The 14,967-nt window shown below is 51.7% G+C and overlaps 1 protein-coding gene across 1 annotated transcript in view; it reads left to right on the top strand.

Moving 5' to 3' along the window:
- The first annotated feature begins 6,003 nt into the window (after positions 1–6,003).
- Positions 6,004–14,967, top strand: part of STARD8 (StAR related lipid transfer domain containing 8) — a 74,956-nt gene continuing 65,992 nt past the window's right edge. The window contains exon 1 of the mRNA XM_074147086.1: positions 6,004–6,513. Coding sequence (XP_074003187.1) covers positions 6,004–6,513 — 510 coding nt within the window. The remainder of the gene's footprint in view (positions 6,514–14,967) is intronic.

Genomic DNA, 14,967 nt, shown 5'->3' with positions numbered 1-14,967 from the left:
CACTTCTCCCTGGCCCGACACCGAGCAAGACACGTCAGAACCCATCGAAGCCGAGCCCTGACATCAGTTTGCTCGTGCTTAAATCTTGCCTGTGCTCCTGTCTGGTCCCAGATTCTACTAAGGGCAGTGGCCAGCTGTGCTGCTTTACCTGTAAATTGGTATTTGTGCAGGCAACCACTCTTTCCTTACCTGTAGCTTCAGGGGAAGAAGGTCTCGGTCACCCCTTAATGGAGACAGGTCTGCCCAAGGGGTCCTTACTGGGACTCGGAGAATCACAGAATGATATGGGGCTGGAAGGGACCTCTGGAGATCATCTAGTCCAACCCCCTGCCAAAGCAGGTCCACCCAGAGCAGGTTGCACAGGAACGTGTCCAGGCGGGGTTTGAATGTCCCCAGAGGAGACTCCACCACCTCCGTGGGCAGCCTGTTCCAGGACTCTGCCACCCTCATGTTTAGATGAAACTTATGTTCAAGTTTGTGCCCATTTCCTCTTGTCCTGTCACTGGGCACCACTGAAACAAGTCTGGCCCCATCCTCTTGACACCCACCCTTTAAGTATTTATAGGCGTTGATCAGATCCCCCTTCAGTCTTCTCTTCTCCAGACTAAAAAGACCCAAGTCCCTCAGCCTTTCCTCATAAGAGAGATGTTCTAGTCCCCTCATCATCTTCGTAGCCCTCTGCTGTACCCCCTCCAGCAGTTCCCTGTCCTTCTTGAACTGGGGAGCCCAGAACTGGACACAATACTGCAGATGGGGCCTCACCAGGGCAGAGTAGAGGGTGAGGATGACCTCCCTTGGCATGCTGGCCATGCTCTTTGTGAGATGCAATTGGTCTTCTTGGCCACAAGGGCACATTGCTGGCTCATGGTCATCCTGTTGTCCACAGGACTCCCAGGTCTTTTTGCTCAGAGCTGCTCTCCGACTCAGTGTGCCCTGATTAAAATAGGAGGGGACAACGTAAGGCCTGGGTAAAGAGAGAGAAAAACTTCGTAGGAAGGTGGCCCAGTAAATGAATGGAGATTAAAAACCATCCTGATTGTTACTGGAGTATGAAGCAATCGCCTCATGTATGTCCCTGCTCTTACGCTGTGCTGTGGGGTGACAGTGGGAACGCTCCTGCAGCAGCCTGGCACCTTGGCTGAGGAGCCTTGGCTTGTGGGTGGTGGCAGCAGGGACACGTCTTACTGTGCTCTAGGGCTCTCCATGGTTGGGCTGGGGAAGGTCAAAACATCCTGCTGGTCACAAGAGGGCGGCACGACCTTGCAGTCCCTTAGAGCTTGGCTTTTTCTCTCTTGGGTTTTTTTTTTTTGGTGTTTTTTTTTCTCCCCTTGGCTTTTCCTGCTTTATCAGAGGAGCTTTAGGATGCTGCAGTCTGTTCTTTGTGTCCTCTGTTCAGCGAGGACAGCTGCTCGCGGGGAGCCTTGGGGAGGTGAGTTCCGAGCTTCCAACCTCAGCCATCACCGATGTGGGGAGAGACTCATGCTATTGTGCCCAACCTGCTCGTGCTACAGGGTCTCTACTCGGTCTGCCTTTTCTGAAATATTTATGCAATTTTGAGCAAGAAGATTACTTTCATCCAACAAAGGACATTATTGCTCTCTACAACTACCTGAAAGGAGGTTGTAGAGAGGCGGGGGTCGGTCTCTTCTTTTTTAAAAGCATGTTTACTGTGGTGGTGGGGAAATCATTAAGAATCTTTTATTTTTTTTTTCCTCCCAAGATGATAAGATATACATTAAAGTAACTGAGAATTGTGAATAGGAAATCGTTAAGACCTTCTGGATCATTTCCATCCATTAGTCAATTAATGCGTTTGCGCTCTGAAGCACTCCTATGTGTCTGCGTATCGCAGAGCAATTGCTCAACGCAATTAGTTTCACCTTTGCCCAAGTCGTTGGTGGGTGGAAAACTGAGCAAATTTCAAGATTATTTTTGCACAGTCAGAGTCGGGGCTGATTATTAGATACTTAACATTTTAAAGTTGGTCTTATACAAACGCATGGCAGATTTTAAGATAGTCTTGCTTTTGGAGCCATCCAAGTAGCTTGCCTTGCGTATGAGTAAGAGAGATGTTAGCAAGGGTATCAAAAGCGTCAAAAAAACCTTGATCGTTTCGCAATCTATTTAGCTTTGCTCTTGGAAGCGATTTATTGCACCTGGAAGAGTCGGTCTGAGCCCACCCTGGGTTGTCAGCAGTTGGCGCAGGGCCCCGTTGCTGATGCTTGTGGAGCAGATGAGTTGTTGCTTCCTCCTCCTTCGTGGTCTGCAGGAGCTTTCCTGTCATTGGTGCAAGGGGGATGCTCCTCTCACTTAGCAAAAATAAGTGTAATGTAAACACGAGCGCAGACTGACTAATAATGAGGGACTTAAAAATATTAAGATTTTGCCAGTGACTACGATGATGTGTTTTCTGTGGGTTTTGGGTTTTGTGAAACTTTGTGTATCATGAATGTCGATCAATATTAACTTTTTTTTGGATAAGATTGCTAAAACCAAAATGACTTCACTCTTTATTGTAATTTTTAAGAACTGTAAGTAATTTAAAGTCAGAAAATCGAGTGTTGGGCCATCCAGGTGACAGAAGAACCAAGGGGCATGGTGGAAGCTGCTGCACGGGTGTATTTGAGGCTTGGCTATCAACCGGACGTGGCAGCACGGGGTGGTGGCTCACTTTTTACCGGCAGACGCTGTGTCGCGGGATTGACTGAGAGTTCTCTGCGTCTATTTTAACAGCTAAAGCACAAATAATGGGCATATACCCATTTGTTAATCAGACTCTTCCAAATATACCTCTTCAGTCAATGAGATGATCTGAAATGGTGCCCTCCAACCCCCATGTTCCTTTTCCAGCTGGGAGGGACCCACCTTCCCTTTCTCAAGCCCAAAGGTCCTGGTGGAAGAGGGACCTCCCTTCCTGTGCTGTGGGGACGCAGGTGTGCTCTGAACCTTCCTCCTCCTACAAACCGCAGCAGAGGGGGAAACTGAGGCAGCTCAAGCCCCTCGCCCCTGGACTGTTCTGCTTGGCCAGGAAAGGGTGAGCCCACCCACAGGGATTTTATTTATTTTTTTTGTTGTGGTTCCCCCCACCGCCACCTCCAACTAATGCGTCCAAATGTTCTGAAAGGCACATTCATGGCCCAGAAATGAAGGGTGGTGGGTTCGGTTTTGTTTTCCAGCCCACAGAGAAAAGCCCTTGCTCTCAGACGGAGCCAGCTCACAACCTGGGGCTGGTGGGAGCGGGCACGGCCTGAAATTCTGTCTCGGGGAGGCAGCGGTTGGTGCTGGGGGGTCTGTGCTTCCTGGGTGCCTGGGGCAGGTTGGCAACGGTGAAGGGGTTTTTAGTGTGGACAGCTCTGAGCCGTGGTGAGGATGCTCTCCAGGAGAGTGGGTCTGGCCTCTGGTCCTCCCACGCACTGTGGGGGAACCGGCACTAAAAATGCAGCTCTAACGCTCAAATGAAGGTGTTCCTGGATGCAAGTCAGCAGTTAGTAATTACACTTTATTTGGATAAAGCTCAAATTTCCAGTTTGCACGGAAGGGCGTGCAGGAAGGGCGCCTCTTCAAAGGAGGGGTGTTCCACCGGCCGAGGGGGAGATTTGAAGGACACGTAACTGATCAACCAGGCACTATACCATGACCATCTGCACAGGTCAAGGGGACTCATCCCACCTGACCCTGGAGGCAGAATGGTGGGCACTCGTTGGAGAGCAAAGGCTGCAGCTCCAGCTGGAGGATCTGCACCATCTACCCCAGTGGTGGCCGATGGCTCTGCCCAGATGGAGCCGTTGAAGGGAGAGGCTGCAGAGCAGACCTCGGACTGTACCAACTGCCTCGACCTTTCTCCTGGGGCAGCGATAGGCGGCATAACTGCCTGTAAAGGTGTTCTCCGGGTGGAGGAACTCCTACTGAGCTGCAGGAGGCAGTGAGGAGGCTGCGTGGCTGAGGAGGAGTTAGACAGCTGGTTCCCAGTGCAGTCTGCAGTGGACCAGTTGAATCTGATGAGTCAACACATGGTTACAGGACTGGTGGCACAGCCAGGGGTTCGGCTACTTAGACCATGGGACTCGCTTTAAGAAACCAGGTCTACTGGGGGCTTATGGGGTCCATCTGTCAGAGAAGGGGAAGAGCATCTTCGGTCTAAGGCTTGCCAAGCTCATGAAGAGGGCTTTAAACTAAAATTGCCAGTTGAGGGCAACCTCAATCCATCCCACTCCTACCAGTTTGGTGATTTCTTTTCTTTTTTTTTTTTTTTTCCTGAAGGCTAATCTTTTAAAGCTAATATTCTGTATGCTGGATTGTACGTTATAGTGAATGGATGGTGAAGGTAACGGTCGAGGGAACGACTTTCCCAGTAAAAACAGAGCAACTCTGCCAGTGAACCTGTTGGCTGCTGGCACAGTGAACCAACCCATGATTCCTGACCTTTGCCTTTCTGGACGGGTGTCGGATGCAATGGCTGCAGAGGCTGGTAGTCAAACCAGAGGCTGCTACATCTTCCCGTCGTCTTTCGCTCTGCCCAGAGACAAAGCTGTGTGCCGGGAGCGTGGGGGCAAAGGGTTTGCTCTTTGGGGTGCTCGGTGCGAGGGGATGAGCCTTCCTGCAGGCACCAAGGGGAGCTGGATGGGTCACGCTGCGCCGAGCCAAGCAGGTATCTCAGCGGAGACACCGGAGGATGATATCGCTATTGGAACGGTGTGGCAGGGAGCTCCTACCCGTGGGGCTGCTGGTTTTGGCAGACATAAGGGTCGCTGCGTTGCTTTGCTGTCACCTTGTGCGGGGGTCAACAGGGGGGGCTCGGCATGTGTGTGGCAGGGGACGCGTCCCTGAGAGACAGGAGTAAGGAAACCCTTGTTTCCAGGGTTCACTCCAGATTTTGCTCTCGATCCTAGTGAGAATAAAAAGCTATAAAAAAAAATAATGCACTTACCAATGTGGGAAGGATAGCTTCGGTATTTCCACCCTGGTTGTTTTCCTTGAACCTTGTCACCCTCTGCCCACAACTCAGAGTTCAAAGCCGTTCGCTCGTGCAGGAAAGCGAACAGGGACGGTTTTGTTCAGTGCGTTACAGCCTCCCTGTGCCTGGCACCTCGGCACATCTGGCTCTCTGAGCCTTCTGTGTGTGAGAAGCTGCTGTTTGCGCTGTAGACCGAAGCGAGGGAGCTGAATGTCAATAGGAGCCTTGGGGACAGTGAGGAAGATGCAGGCGGGCAGAATCCTGCCACCATGATGCTCCATTCTCACCCCAGCATTGGCACCAGCGGGGGATGAGCTCTTCTAGTGCTGTTGCTGTGCCCAGGAGGAGATGGAGCCATCACCATCTGTCTCTCCTCCTACACATGCAGAAGGCACGGCCCCAGCTCCTCCCGGGAGGCCTGAGGCAGCATCTTCTGCTCTGCACAGGCTTGAAACAGACCTTCAGACAGCTCCCAGGTGAAAGAGGTCTCACCAAGACCCCTTCAGACCCCATCTCTTCCCCCAGGGCTGCATTGCTGGCAGTGGGAAGAGCATAACATGAAACACAAGCTCCCTCTGAAAGGGAAAAAGTTCTCTATTTTAAGAGAGAAATGGAGAACACGAAGCAAAGGTGGGGGAAGGTTGAGCAGCAGTCCCAGCGCGATTGCATAGATAGCATCTTCTGCAGAAGGTGTGTTAGTGGACAACATACATGGAACTGCTCCAGAATGGGCAACTTTTGCTAATTACTGTTGTTCCAATGTGTACGAGGTATTTTAAAGCACCTGTTGACCTGACTGACAGCCTAGCCGAGCTGTGCAGCGTGCTGCAACCTCAGAAACAAGTGGTGCAGGGTCTGGATGCTCCAGTGAGTAAAGTATGGACATACCTGGAGTAAGGATCATTACATCCTTTTCTAGTCAAATGGGATGGAAAGAAAAATGAGGAAGAGCAAAACAAATGACCTCTTCTGGGTGGCTTTTGTTAACAAATTATGGTTTTGTATTGACAGTTTTCCCTTTGTCAGGTGGTGGTTTCTGCCCATGGACAATGGAGATGAGGAGCGCTGACCACCGAGCAAAGCCACCTGCATCTCCAGGCCAGCAGGATGAGCTTCTGACCATGCACTGTTCAGTTGATGAGGAAGATGAGGAAGGTGTCTATGGCTTCTTCTGTCGGAGGAGCAGCAAGCGCAGTGCTGAGGATGAGCCTGACTGTACATCGATAGATGACAACTCCTCACCATTCCTGGGTGGATCTTTCCCCAGGAGAACCTGGGAGCACAGTCCAAGATTTATCAGCCTCACGGAGGATCGTGCAGGGCATGGAGGGGATGCTACAGGCAAGAATAAATTTTTTGGCAGTGATGAAGTGTTTGCCTTCAATGAACTTTCCCAGACAAAGCACGGGCATGTGCTTGAGCATGGTGATCCAGTGCGGCTGCCCGAGCTGCTCTGGGCAGAACTGGGGGGACACCATGACATCTCAGACTGGAAGAAAGATGAAATTAATTCCTCCTCTCTTTCTCCTGGGGAAATGAAGACACGGTCTGGCCAACTGGTAAGTGTATGTGTCTTTCAGGTGTATTCACAACCAGAATCGTGGCACTTCAGCAGTGACTGGGGGTGCCCGTTACCTGCACCCTTGAGGCACCTGGCTGGTCCTGAGGTTGGGATGCTCTGGCAGATATTGAGTGTCTTTGCCTTCTCTATACCCTTAAGTCCTTCTTCAGGCTGGTGAAGTGCAGTTCAAATCCAGTGCATGAAGCTGACTTTGTACCCTTTAACAATCAGAATGCCCTGAAGCATTTCTACCCAAATAGGAACCAAATGCCTGCTCACCGCGGTGCAGTGGTTGAGGGGAGCAGGGAGAGCATCAAGGGACTGAGGGCGGAATGTGTCCCCCGGGGGCTTGCAGAAAAAGCTGTTGGGACAAGCAGCTCTGGCCTGGGGAATCAGCACTGGATGGTTTCCTCCACGTTTGGGTCTGGTCGATTGTGGGCTTTTCTCAAGGCTTTTCCTGTGGACCAGGAGGCTTCTCCGTGGGTGCTGATGGTAGGACTGCTCTGCCATTGCTGAGGCGGCTGCTGGTGTGCTGTGCTCTTTTCCTGCCCAGCCTCAGCCCTCTTTCACCTTTGCTCCTGGACAGGTTTGCTGTCAGGAAGGAGCATGTCTTCCTCTGATGTGGTTCTGGGAAGAGGTGTCTGCTCCTGTGCTGAGTCAAGCAGTTCTAGCCATGGCCAGATGGTCAGGACAGTGGCTGTAGCTGCTGCTGCGTGTCCTGCCTCGCTCTTTCCTTGCATATGGTCTGGAGATAATTTTCTCAGGTTTTCCAAAGGAGACTGTGTGTCTGCTGCTCCACCCATGTTGGGTCTGCTGTACCAGGCACCGGGATCACTATGGCACTTGATTGTTTTCTTTACACAGATATGGTGTCCTTCGTATGAGCCACTCTTAGACTGATTAAACTATCTCTGGAAAAGTAATTTCCAAAACGAGGCTGAGCCTCTCTAACACATGGCACTTTTTCTTGCCATTAAAATATGTATGTTTGTGTGTGCATATATATATATATATATATATATATATATATGGAGACAGGCTGAGAGAGTTGGGGTTGTTCAGCCTGGAGAAGAGAAGGTTCCAGGGAGACCTTATAGCCCCTTCCAGTCCCTAAAGGGGCTACAGGAGCGATGGGGAGGGACTCTTGATCATGGAGTGGAGTGTTAGGACGAGGGGTAACAGTTTTAAACTGAAAGAGGGGAGATTTAGATTAGATACTAGAAAGAAATTCTTGACTGTGAGGGTGGTGAGACGCTGGAACAAGTTGCCCAGAGAAGCTGTGGCTGCCCCATCCCTGGAGGGGTTCAAGGCCAGGCTGGATGGGGCTTTGAGCCTTTGAACCTGGTCTGGTGGGAGGTGTCCCTGCCCAGGGCAGGTGGGTTGGAAATAGATGATCTTTAAGATCCCTTCCAACCCGAATCATTCTATGATTCTATGATATATGCCCTGCTTCATTCTTTGCTTAATCAAGACGGGTCCTGCAAAGGAAAATGTACAGGGGAATGATCTTGAGCTGCCTTGCTGATAGGAGCCAGCGGGGCTTACCGGGCTCTGTGAGGAAAGGCTTACACCAGGGTAACCCGTGGGAGAGGAGCCATCACCTCCTGACGAAGTCTGTCTGGAGGAGCCGTCCATACTTCCTCCCTGATAAGACAGGGATGCTTCCTTGTTGGTTTTTTTTTGGTTTTTTTTTTTTTTCTTTCCCCATGCAACCCAAGAGATGGGAAATCCCTTCCTTGGGCCATGCCCTGTATTGACTTTCTGGCAGGTGCCATTCCTGCCCGGGGGTGGCTCTGCCCGCTGCACTTTGCTTCACGTAAAGGAAGGAGTGAAGCTGCTGCTGGGCTCCGCTGTGCTTCTCGTGCTGTTGCTGATGCTGCCCAACGCAAGGCAGGAGTCTGTGATGAGCTCCTCGGTTTCTACAAGAAAAAAGCAGAGGGTAAATTTCAGAGCTCAGCAAGAACTGCTGTATTTCACTTGAATTGTTTTCTGGTTCTTTTCAAGTCTTATTCTGGCATTTTATATTTCTGTCTCAGGTTCATAAACAGATGGTGCAATTATTTATACCATGCACTTATTTAAAACCTGCCTCTCCCCATAATTCAGTTGTTCTTTAGCAAAACAAACGCAGCGGAGAGCTGGGATGGGGTTGCTGCCTCTTTTTTTCTCAGGGCTTCTGGATTCTTCACAGCAGCGGAGACAGAATCCCGAAACAGTGCAGCCCTGCACTTGGCATGGGGACAGCCTGGGCTGGCACCCAGCCCGTGGCCAGGATATGTCCTGGGGAAACAGGCACTGAGACGGGGACTGGGGCAAGTGCAGAGGCTACTGGCTTCTAGGAGGTGGGTCGTGCTCAAGAGCCTCAAGGCATCTTTGTAATTTGGGAAGGAAAGGTGCTCTCGTTCTGATACTGTGCTTTGTTAAGGGACTTGAAACCTGACTGTGAAAGTTCGGGCTTGGGCATTTCCAAACTGGTGGGTTTGAACCCAAGAAACAAGCCCATGTTGCCGTGGCCCCTGGACCCTCTCCCTGCCTGGCAGAAGGGTGGGCGGCTGAGCAGGCTGTGGGGCTCAGCTCTTTCCACCCCGAGCGGTGCGGCCGGCTCGGTCTCTGAGCAATCAGGGCAGGGATCCCCCTCGTTTAATCTGCACTTCCTTTTCTTTTCCTCTCCCAGCTCTTGATTGACTTTGGAGCAGGGAACCGGAGCACATGGCTCCGGCTCAGCCCTTCGGCATGGGGCCGAGGGCAGGATGCTCTCGCCGGGATGAGCCTGGCAGCCTCCGCGGCCACGGGGGGCCGGGAGAAGAAAAGAGTTTGCTGCTAAATAGTAATGCTTTTGTGTGCATGAGGGTTTGCATGAAGTGTTTTCTGAAGCTGCCTCTGAGTTTTCCTGGCATCCCCAAAGAAGGTCAGCAGCAGCGCGTGTGGCTCCTGTCCAGCCCTGGAAATACCCCTGGGGCTGCAGTGCCCATGGGGACAGGACGGGCACTTGCTGTCCCCAAGCATCTCTCCTTATTCGTGCAGTCAATGGCCTAAAGAAAGGGCATCTTTGTGGCAGCAATATTGACTGAAAGGGTGCCAAGAGAAGCTGTGGCTCGCGCTGGTTTGATTTAAATGTCTTCTGCGGTGTCTGAATGGGAAAAACCACAGCAAACCTGGGCTCTTGAGGATGACCCAGGAATATTCCCAGCCTCTGGGCTCTCCGTGCTGTGGTCCTTGGTACTTCGGTGAGGAGACTTGCTTGTCCAGGCAGCCCTTTGCTTGTGGTGGCAATCTTCCAGAGAGCCCAGAGTGTAGGAGCGTGATGGCAGGGCCCAGTAAGCCAAACTGGACACAGGCTGGCTTGCAGAAACCTTTGGATCCTGCCCTCTTCGTGCTCCAGGTATGCACATAGTGATGCTTGGATCAAGGAATTTCACTGCTGGCTCTGCACTGGGTGGAAGCAAAGGTGCTGCGTCCAGGGACCAGCATGCCACGAGCAGAGCTGCCGTATCCCTGGCAGCGTGCTCTGCGTAAGAGACAGTTTGCCTCTGAATTCGGGATGTTGAAAACATTGGTGTGGGGAAGGTCCAACCCTGTGCAAGCGAGAGGAGGCTGCCTGCGAATTCATCACGCGGGGTTAAACTTGAAAAGACCTGGGTTGCCTTGCAGAGAGCAGGGCACTGCACCTGACAGAGATTCCTCTGTCTCCTTAATTAATCCCAAACCTCGGCCAGAATTAGGGCTGGGATCTTCCCCAGACAACAGCTGTCGCTAGAACTATGCGTGAAAATATACCAGTAGGTCAAATTTAGCTTATTAAATGGCATTTAATTGTGCAAGCCTGAAAGAAAGATGTGCCCCCGTTGCCTGTGATTATTTTTCCTAGCTGCTGAGCGTGCTGGCCGTTGAGGCAGGTAGCCAGGCACCGGCAGGAGCGTGTCCCTCGCAGCCAGCCAGCTGGTGGGCTCTGTGTGTGTATGTATGTGTGCGTGCACATACTGGTGTCCCCTCATGTGATGCCAGCCCTCCCCGTGCTGCTCTCGGGCAGCCCTGCCACAGGGCTTTTGCAGAAGGGTGGTTAATCTGCTTTTTCTGTGGCTGCCGCTCCGATGCGGGCAGGAGAGGCTGGCGGGGAAGGGCTCCCAGGCAGCCCCCTGCTAAACCAGCCACATTTCTAGGCCTGGGGACTGTCACTCTCCATCCAACCCCCAGGACAGAGTCAGGCCATGCCCCCCCAGTCTGTCCTCTGGCTGTTAATAGCACAGCCCTTTGCTTTTCCTATACATTTGCCATAGCAGCCTCCCTGCTCGTGCTAATAATAAGAGATGCTCGCAATTCCTTGTGCTGGTTTGGCGCCTGCTTTCGGGGGCAGAGGATTAATGTCCCAGCCAGGCTCTAGCAGTTTAGTGATATTCCCATGGGGAAGGGAAAGCTGCCTTGTGAGCATTCTTGCCACTCTTTTATATGTAAAAATGCAGCCTGTATTATAGTTCTTTTTATCTCCAGGGTGCCTATATGGAAACTATGGCACAGCAGTGGGTTTCTGCTGGAGTTCTACCTTGCGTGGGAATCTTTGTAGGCTCTTCCCAGAAACACGCTCTTAGGTGCTTGAATTTAAATAGAATTAAAATTGGTTAGGTATACAGGTCTCAAAAAAAAAAAGCCATTTTCCTTTTGTATCACTTGGGTCTGTTTACAGCATGTGTAATTTGTGTAGCTTGTATATAGTATCTCAAACATCTTATCGTATCAGTTACGTTCTTTTAAATGCATTTATATAGTGGCCTTCCCCACCCTGATGAAAAGCTCTGGGTGCTGCAGGACCACAAACTCCAACAGTTCGGCTTCAAATGCAGACAGAGCGAAGGGTAGATGGCGAGGAATGACCTGAGCTCGTGTGCTGAGCCAGTGGCTTTGGAAATGATCACGTAAAGGCTGAGACCCAGCATCCCCTATGGATAGTGGCCACTGGAGGTGGATAAAGGAGGAGGAGCGGGAGGAGGGATGGTACCAGGCACCCGGATCTTCCATGATGCCCCAGCTCGGTGTGTTTCCCAGGGGTTGCCCATCACAGCTGCATCCCCCAGAAGAGCCCTGGCCCCCCGCCAAACGCCTGTACTGTCTGCAGGTTATTTCTGCTTCACCCGCTGGGGCCAGGGAGGTTATTTTCCCCTGGTGCTGTCACCATCCTCACCCGCAGCCCCAGGGGGGGTGGAGGTGGGGGTCCCGGCAAGCCCCAGGCGTGCAGCAGCTGCCCTTGGGGAGGGAGAGTACCCCACTTCTGAGGAGAGCCAGGACACTCGTTAACAAGGCTAACATTTTTATGTTAATGGAATTTACTGGTGCAAACCTCCTGTTGTTGAATTCTTCAAGGTTTCTGTCTGACGGCTTGGGGCTTGTAGATCCATGGAAGTCCCAGGGAATCGGGGCAGGAGCATTCCCCAGCTTGTGCATCAGAAATTCCACAAAAACATCATTGACTATATATTTCAGTGATGTCATCTCTCGTTTAGTAAAATTGGGGAGTTTTGTGAGTCTGTGAGGACTAGCCATCTGAAAAGTTTATTTGGTTTCTATGTGTATACTAAATAAATCAGTATTTGTAAATACATTCACTGATATTTACAAACCAGACCATCCTTTGCAGGGAAATACACAGCTTCAGCATTTGCCAGGATTTTTGAGAAGGTGGAGGGCTTCTTGCAGCCGTTGATAAGGCAAGGGGCCTTTGGCTCACTCAAATTGTCCGAGGGAGCTCAGCAAGTGTCTGGGCTAGGAAAATGTCCCTGGGGTTAGAGGGCGAAGCATCAGCAGGACACAAGTTCTGGGAGAGGGTGACATCCTGCCCTTCTGGCTCAGCCTCAAGAAGGGACTGGCTGAGGGGATGTCCCTGGGACAGGCTGGCTGCTTTATTGCTGTGAGATGGGGGATTTACACCTGCAACCCTAGACGGGTTACAGGGGTGCTGCCCTGCTCACCAGACTGTTTCCTTTTGCAGCAGGAGCTGGCACGTGGGGATTAAGTAATTACTTAATTGTTCGTCAGAGAGGGATGCTGTTCTGTGGTGCTGGGTCTCCGGTGCAGCCTGTGGCATCCCATCAGCCGAGCATCCTCCCTCGTCCACAGCGCCCATCCCCAGCACATTTGGGAAGAAAACCTCCCTGAAAGCACCATCATAGTGCACTTGGGTGGGAGCGGACCCTGACATGTGTCCCTCCAGCCCTTGCACAGGGTACCCAGTGTGCACAGTAGCTGCAGCTCAAGGAATGGGCTCATTTGCCAGCTGAGTAGCACGTGCCCAACAGACAAAGGCTGGGACACTTCCCCTCGTCCTGGTCACAGCACCAGCCCAGCCGGTATATTCATAGCTTCTCTGTTGCTCCTCAAAGTAGAAGCAGCAACTGCTCTGCTGGAAATAACTCTCCTGTATCGTTAAATAGGCTCTTTGTTTGTGTGCGTGCGTGAGTCAAGGCTGATCACGTTGGATGGTGATCTTTTGTAATCGAGCCTGCATTGGCCAAAACTGTTCCCTTACTGATCGCCACCCCATGGCATCCCTCCTGGTGCTGTGTGCCCTCTTCCAGGGTCCTGCTCTCTGGTGAGTGGCACTGACCTGCTTGCTCCCCAGGGTTGATGGGTGCCAGAGCTGTGGTTCCCCACCTGGCTGAGGACATCCCCAGCGGGATATTTGGCAATGTCTGGTTGAGCAGCAAAGGCCAGGAGCCCTGTTATGAGTGACAAAATTAGGTACCTGGTCCAAGAGACTTCTGTTGGAATAGTTTGTTTTCAGAATCAAAACCAAAGAGTTTAGACTCTTATCTGTTAAAAACAATCCAGTTTGTTAACAGCTTTCTCATGTTCCTGAATGCACCATTGAAGACTGGAGCATGTGCGTTGGGATTATTTTTAATGAGAAACTTTTTAAGGGAAAAGCAGTGGTGGCAGGCAGGCAGGGAGCTTGCTGCCTCCCTGGCAGCCATGGGGTGGCCATGGGGCGGCCATGGGGCAGTGGGAAGCTGGGGTATGTCTTCTGCTGCTCTTTGATGTTCGCATATCTCAGTAGGCTTCTCATGGCCCAACTACTGTGGTGCCTGGTGCCTCTTCAATAGCAGGGTACCAAGCCCAGCTCTGAGGTCCATGCTGGGGGTGGCATCGCAGCCCGAGCCCCAGTGGTGGGGTGCCATGTTCTGGACCTTCCCAGGCAGAGCCCCTGCAGACCCTCACCTGGAAAGGCTGGTCCATCCCTTTCACTGGAAAGGTCTCTGCAGCCTCCCAGGTGACACTTCCCATGGGCAGTGGGTTTTATGCCTTCTCCAGCCCTTCTTCTCTCGCCACCCAGGCTGTATCGCAGCCCCTGCCAGCCCTGCCCCGTCAGCACCCGCAGGGCCATCCAGCCTTATTAAAAGAAAAGGGTTACTGTTCCCGCTATGCTAATAGGGCAAATGCCTGCTCTTCTAGTAGCTGCTCCCTTCCTGACCTCGGGGAAATGCCTGCACACAGCAGCAAGTGGAAAATCACTGCATGCTAATGGCTGGCTGGGGCTGTTCGCTGGCAAGGGGCAGCTTGCCCCCTGCCCACACCTTGTCAGATGCCCCACGTTTTCCTGCAGAAGAGGGGCCAGCCCTCAGGAGCAGTACCAGCAGTGACGGTGGCTTCTCTTGCCGGGGAGAATGTTGCCAGGCAGGCTGCCAGCCATTAACTGTTATTAATGCTGTCCCTGGGTGCTGTTGAGCAACAGCCGTGACAGCAATAGCTCATCAATGGGACAGGAATAGCTCCTGGCTGCAGGCTTTTTTGGAGGTGACATGGGATCCTCTGGGTGATGATCTGTTGTGAGGAGAGGCTGTACCTGTCCTCCAAAATACCGGCCCTGTCCCATGACTTACAGAGAAAGCAAGACGTTTGTCGCAGTGCTGGGTCCGGTTGGTGAGCATCCCAGTGTCTGTCCTAGCTCTGGGCAGTGCGGGCAGCAGGTGGGGCAGGGCTGGGATTCACCACATGGAAAACTCTTAGTGAGCCTGTACAGTGGGGAGTTTTCCTTAGAATCAGCCTTCTAAAATCAGCCGGATTTTAAAATGGGCTCTCGCGTAAGTCTGAAGGTGATAGTGATACATATAGAGAGAGAATTAACAGAAATTGCTTTTATTTTTCCTGTAGATGTCTGTGCAGCAGGTATGTTAGAAATGTTGTGAAGAGACAAACGCAGGAGTGGAGCCTGTGTCCTGGCATCACTTGGCAGAAATACCCATTTTGGTGTGTACAGGCTTCAGGGGATCCAATCCCCAAGATCTATTCTTACCGAGGATGGTATCCTGGTATGCTGAAGAAAGATCCTGGATTTAAAATTACTTGAATGCTTTTGGGATGACTGGATAGGAAGGAAGAAGCTACACAAGTATGCAGAAGCCTCTGTGGTTTGTCTCCCAGGCCCTGGGAAGGAGACAGCTTTCTTCTGTTTGCACTAACTTGA

This window comes from Numenius arquata, chromosome 5, assembly GCF_964106895.1.
Source record: "Numenius arquata chromosome 5, bNumArq3.hap1.1, whole genome shotgun sequence".
NCBI classification, from domain to species: domain Eukaryota; kingdom Metazoa; phylum Chordata; class Aves; order Charadriiformes; family Scolopacidae; genus Numenius; species Numenius arquata.
The sequence above is the reverse complement of the archived record's forward strand: the minus strand, read 5'-3'. Positions and strand labels throughout refer to the sequence as shown.